Source organism: Arachis duranensis, chromosome 6 (assembly GCF_000817695.3).
Source record: "Arachis duranensis cultivar V14167 chromosome 6, aradu.V14167.gnm2.J7QH, whole genome shotgun sequence".
NCBI classification, from domain to species: Eukaryota; Viridiplantae; Streptophyta; class Magnoliopsida; order Fabales; family Fabaceae; genus Arachis; species Arachis duranensis.
This window is the reverse complement of record NC_029777.3, coordinates 29,579,087-29,585,225: the sequence shown is the minus strand read 5'-3', so window position 1 is coordinate 29,585,225 and position 6,139 is coordinate 29,579,087. Positions and strand designations below refer to the sequence as shown.

The 6,139-nt window shown below is 36.0% G+C and overlaps 1 protein-coding gene across 1 annotated transcript; it reads left to right on the top strand.

The window, feature by feature from the left end:
- Positions 1-850: 850 nt before the first annotated feature.
- LOC107493714 (uncharacterized) lies at positions 851-5,524 on the top strand. The gene is made up of 4 exons (XM_052263000.1): positions 851-1,291; positions 1,387-1,473; positions 1,728-1,796; positions 5,183-5,524. Exons 1-4 carry the CDS (start codon positions 851-853, stop codon positions 5,192-5,194), a joined length of 609 nt encoding a protein of 202 aa, XP_052118960.1. The 3' UTR covers positions 5,195-5,524.
- The last annotated feature ends 615 nt before the right edge of the window (positions 5,525-6,139 follow it).

Below are 6,139 nucleotides of genomic sequence, written 5' to 3'. Positions count from 1 at the left end.
GTCATGGGAGATGGAGAGATTCATCTCAAGGGTGCATCAAGACCACTTATATGAAGTTGTGGCCATGAAGAAGGTGATCCCCGAGGTCCCTTTCAAACCCAAAAAGAGTGAATATCCGGAGATCTGACATGAGATCCAAAGAAGAGGTTGGGAAGTTCTTACCAACCCCATTCAACAAGTCGGAATCTTAATGGTTCAAGAGTTCTATGCCAATGCATGGATCACCAAGAACCATGATCAAAGTGTGAACCCGGACCCAAAGAATTGGCTTACAATGGTTCGGGGGAAATGCTTTGATTTTAGTTCAGAAAATGTAAGGTTGGCACTCAACTTGCCCATGATGCAAGGAGATGAACACCCCTACACTAGAATGGTCAACTTTGATCAAAGGTTGGACCAAGTCCTCATAGACATTTGTGAAGAGGGCGCTCAATGGAAGAGAGATTCAAGAGGGAAGCCGGTTCAACTGAGAAGGCATGACCTCAAACCCGTGGCTAGGGGATGGTTGGAGTTTATCCAACGCTCAATCATTCCCAGTAGCAACCGGTCCGAAGTTACTATAGACCGGGCTATCATGCTACAAGAAAAATACCCATTCAGCCACACTTTTTTTAAGCTACATTTGAAAAGCGTAGCCTATTCATAGAATAGGCTACGCTTTTCTCAGTGTTGCCTTTTTATAAGAGAAAAGGAAACACAATTCTGGCATCATTTAAAAAGTGTAGCCTTAGGTATTATAGAAATCACTTATAAAGCGTAGCCGTATGTTGATATCTATGGATTCACTTTTTGTATCAAAGAGAGCAATTTTAAAGAGTAGTCTATTTATTTTGGGTACACTTTAAAAATAATGCCTAATGTATCTAAAACCAAAAACTTGACACTTGGTAAATTTTTGTCCCTTCAAAACTCACACTTAGTAGCTTTCAGAAACCCTCTCACCGTCAAAGAAGAAACCTCAGTGAAATTTTTTTGTCTCTTTTTCAATTTTCCTTTTCTCCAAAACACTTCGTTCGCGAAAGTGCGACACTCAGCTATCACCCTGATCATCATATCGCACTTCGCCACTCAGCTCATCACCTTCGCCCCCCACTCAGCTCATCACTTTCGCCACTCTCCGTCGCCACTCACCGTCGCTCCTATTCTCCGCTCACCATTCACCACTCAGCATTCACCACTTGCCACTCACCATCGCTTCTATACGCCCTTCTGCATTGATCGTCGCTGCATGCTCCCCATCGTCGTCTCTGCGATCGGCATCGTCCTCTCTGCGCTCACCATCATCGAGAAGGTATGTATTGAATTTCCGATTTTAGGGTTCCGATTTTAGGGTTTTTAATTTGGGATTTGGTACAATAATTTGGGTGATGATGTGTTGTGGCGCAGGTGAACTCGTGGACTGTAGCAGGAATAGGAGGCTTTACTGTTCGTGGACTTCGTGTCGTAGACTTCACGATTCTCTTTTCATCGAAGGTGAGTTTCTCAGAGAATGTGAATTCTAACTTCATAGTTTCGTGAATTGAATGGATGCTTTGCTCTGTATTCTCTCTGGTTTTATTATTGCATTAGGGGCAAAGCTTTTTTGTTCCTCTATTGTGTACGATTGAATTTGTGCTATAGAGTTCCTGTTCTTGTTATGTAATTTGTATTAATGGAATCCAAAACAGTGCAGGGGCATTTGAGTTTTGAAATACTTTCAATTCTTATTATTAGTCTTCAATATGTAGTGCAAGATCACTTGGAGGATTTTAATTGGTGTTGCCATGGAATATGTAATCCGACAGCCCATTCCAGAGGTAAGCAGCACTGTATTTCTCAAAATTTGGAGGTGAAAAAGTTTCTGATTGATGCACTAATTTATGAAGTTTTATTCCTTAATTTGTCTTCAATTTTTTAAAACTTTTGCTTCAATTTACTTGTGTAACTTGATGTATTCTTGAACTATGTGTTATGTGCATTGGTGGAGATTTTGCTACTTGTGTTCAGTGCAGTAAATTGCCGGTCCTACTTGTATTCAGTGCTGTGAGATTTTGCTAATCAACATGTTTGCTAGTAAATTTAGAAGTTCATATAGTTCTAATTTCTACTGTGTTGTGTGCCTGTGTCCTTTCTCGACATCCATTTGTTGACTTATTTTGGTGTTGCATGTTATTTTGTGCTTTCAGTTGATTTCCTGAGATTTTCAATTTCTGCTGAGTGTGATTAGGTTATTAGGGTTCCTAATCCCCATTATCAAGAACAAAACACATAGCTCAAGTTGTTGCAGCTGGGCTCAATCTTCCTTTTGAAGAAGGCCCCCAGTGTAATGTTAGCCACTCAGGTCCAATTTCTGCAAGGAAGGCTGTTTAATTTCACTGCCTGCTTCATAATATTTTTAGCCCTCAGTTATAATCTTTCTTTTATTCTCTTTCACGTATATCTGTTTTGATTAATCAGTTGTCACTTGAAGTCCATTTTACTGTACAAGTAGTGGAAGATCTCTGTGAGTGCTATTTTGGTCCTTCATTTGAACTTCTTTCACATGATAAGGTAAGTGAGATGTTTAACGGCACTTTTATATGCTCTGCTGATCACCCTGTACCACCATAGTAAAATTGCCAATTGAAAAAAAATTTATGCTATACTCTGCAATTAGGGTTAAATTTAATTAGGATTCTATATCACAATTTCATATTTAATTAGGGTTTTTCTATGTCTGGTTCAATTTCTGCCGTGCTGTCTGTGTTAGAAGCTTTCTCGTGCAGAATCGCATTTGAGCGCTGCTTGTTATTATTAGTGTTGAATTCTAATTTTGTTCTTTATTCAATTTGTCATGAATTGACTTTGGTTTTATTTGATGGTTTCCTGTGGTTCTGATTTTATGGTTCTGTGAAATTTGAGAGGTTTGGGATTCCGATTTAGGGTTTTTATGTGGGGGTGTTAGCTACTGGATATACCACTGATAGGAATTGGGGGTTTTAGCATTATACTGCATGATCAATGCCGAGCAGCAGACTTTCATTTTCTCTCAGTGACATTTAATCGGAAAAGAGGAGAAACTATTAGTAAGTGTAGCTTCTGCTAAAGAGCTTCTCTTCAAGTGGTATTTCAGGGTAACTCGAGCTTCTCTTCATCTTTATATTCATGTTTGGACGGCAAGTACTAAACTTTACCATTACAGACTAACTGTGATGCAAAATGCAAGCTTCCATTTGGATTAAGTTAAAGGGTACTTCATTTTGTACCTTTATCTATATATGCTATACCTGCATGCAAATGGGCGTTGAATTCTTTGGATATGCATGGCTTAGTTAGCATTTAATTGGTTCAACTGTATGGACTCTTGAAATATATTAAAAATATATATGATTTTTTTTCCTACCCAATTGCATAGGCAGTCAAATAATGCACACTTAGGAAATAGTTTCTTTTTGATTCCGTGGTTTATTCTTCTTAAGTGACTTGCATAATACATATTAGTGGTTTACATGTAGAAGATCAAAGTTTGTGAGATTGAGGGATTGTCAATAGACTAAAATGTATTCATAGCTTCTCCTAACCTGATCAAGCATGGTGGGGCTACAGATTTAATATGGTTTAAGGTATCAAGCCCATGAACTCCAAGGGAGAAGCTTACCAAATAATGCTATCAACTTTTTTCCTGCATGATAATGATGATTATTATTGCTATTTTTATTTTTGTATGAAAATAAGCAAGAAGAATTTTGTACCTTATGATGGAAATAATTGTCAAGGTTTGAGCTGATATTAAATGAAGTTTTGTAGTTGACTGATCTATAAACAGGTTATTGTTTCCCATGGAGATTGTGACAACTGCAGCTGAACTTGGAATAAAGCTAAACACTACCACAGTTAAAGAATCTGAACAAATGAAGAAAAAACTGGTTTACAACCCAGAGCTGAAATTAGCATTACTCTTTCTTTTAGTTGCATTGTCATAGCTACTGGTTTAAGCTATGTACCTACCTTATTTTAATTTAACTTTTTTGCACAAGACAGCTATAAGAAATGCTTGATTACAAGTAAAGCAAGTTGATTCCTTCGTGCCAAACAGAGTTGGAGTTCTAGTTCCAATTTTAGAGTTGTCTTCAGGGATTATTGAGTAACTTTTTAACTTTGAATTTGCTAGTATATTTCTTATAGGAAGGGCATCTTTGGGAATTGGGAAGGGTATATTAAATTGTGACTAAAAGGAAACCTTTTTACTAGTATACTTTGTGGCAGGATATATTGTAACTTTGAATCTCCCAATGATTTTTATTGTTGCTTTATGATGTGGAGGCTGCTGTGAGTTATGAGATTGGAGTCATTTTCAGGTTTGATTTGCATTTATTTAATTTTCTATAGCGAATGTGATTTCTTTTCAAGTAGGTGCTTCTCTATGTGGATGAGAAGAAAATAGCAGCTTTATTTTTCAAATGATTGTTATGGTATTTAATTAAACTGATATAATCTGCAATGCAATTTTTTGTACCTTTGACTATTGTATCAACATGTAGATAACCTTTCTACTGAATCTGTTGCTCAGATATTTAGAAAAAAGAAGCCCAAGAAGTAAAACTCAAACTTGTTTACAATTTCATAATTACTAAGGGGCCTATTTTGATCATCCCTTATTTTGATGAACAAGTTCTCATGAAAAAGGATTGGTATAAGAAGTGAGGACCTAGAAGATTCATTGGAGTTGTTGATAAAGGGTTGTAGCATGTCCCTTTCATTTGCATTAATATATATCATTCATTTTAACTTGTGCCGGTCATATTTGGGATGTTTGTGTACAAGGCTGCAGTTCTAGTTCAAGTTAATAGAGACAATGAAGACTTGCAATTAGTATTTCCAGAAAATGACTTACTCAATTGAATGATATTTTATTTGAAGGGAAATGAAGAGAGCTATAACCAAAGCTATGCACCAGAAGATGCAGCTTTGATATGTCCATTTTTATTTTGTTCATTCCAATTTAAGATTCCGATCATAGTTCTCTATTAATGAACTGAGTTTGATTGAGTTGCAAAAGTAATATATGTAATGTAATATGAATGCAGGCAATAATTAGGGGTGTGACATGGCTTCTACATTATTTTTGGAATGTACACAATTAGCATGTTTATTTGATTCTCGATTTGGTAGTGAATTTGTTTGAAGTTATTTATTATGATGATGAATTGTTGATTTGCTGCAGATTGAGCATTAAGATCCAGTTGCATCTGAAGCATTCCATGAATGGTAACCGCCGATGATTTAGATCGAGTCTCCATTTGGAACTGGGAACACCGCCAATGCTGCTCTGCTCTCTGCTCGCCCGGTCTTCATCAAGAATTTGTTTCAATATATGTTCAATTCAGTCGCAGATGTTAGGTGCTCTATTTGACATCAATTTGTTTTTTTTCTCTTCTATCAGAAGATTAATAACTTTTATTAGAAGATACTTGTGTAGGATACAATATTTTGGTTTTTTATAGTTTAGTAGTAATAAATTCTAAGTGATCTAATGTATATTTTGATATGGGTATGTTTAATTTAGTGTGAGATGTATGAATACTCATTTATGATCATCCCAATATTTTTAGTTCATTACAAATATATTTTGTTAAAGGATAATTTTTATTATTTAAAAAATATTGTATGGTATTATTATGTATTTATTTTTATTTTATAATTTGACTAATTTAATTAAAAAATAGGATTATATATATAATCATATTACTAAATATTAGGTTTTAGAAAAAAAAGTTATTAGAATATAAGAAGAGAGATCTAAGGCAACACTTATAAAAAGTAGCTATGGTATACAATGTGGCTATGCTTTACAAGTGATGCAGTAGCGTTGAAAAGCGTAGCCTATTCTGGAAAAATGAAAGCTGAAAAGCGTAGTCGTTGGTCCTGGACAGCATCACTTGAAAAACGTAGCCTATTCCCAAACGCCAAAAGCGTAGCCCTTGGTGCAGAAAAGCGTAGCCTTTGAGAAAAGGCAACGGCTGAATAGGAATCACCCCAAAAAACGTAGCCATAGCCCAAAAAGCGTAGCCGTAGCCTAAGGTATCATTTTTTTCACTTTTAGCTACACTTTTCAAGTGTACCTGAATGGGTGTTTTTCTTGTAATATGCATCATGATTGGAGAAGAAGTAGAAGTTCATG

What these genes read in the sequence shown, in the direction of transcription:
- LOC107493714 (XM_052263000.1), top strand. Translation starts at nt 851, where the DNA reads ATGCCTAATGTATCTAAAACCAAAAACTTGACACTTGGTAAATTTTTG. An exon ending in CGCTCACCATCATCGAGAAG is followed by an intron (nt 1,292 to 1,386) that starts GTATGTATTGAA and finishes GTTGTGGCGCAG; the next exon opens with GTGAACTCGTGGACTGTAGC. An exon ending in CGATTCTCTTTTCATCGAAG is followed by an intron (nt 1,474 to 1,727) that starts GTGAGTTTCTCA and finishes TTCAATATGTAG; the next exon opens with TGCAAGATCACTTGGAGGAT.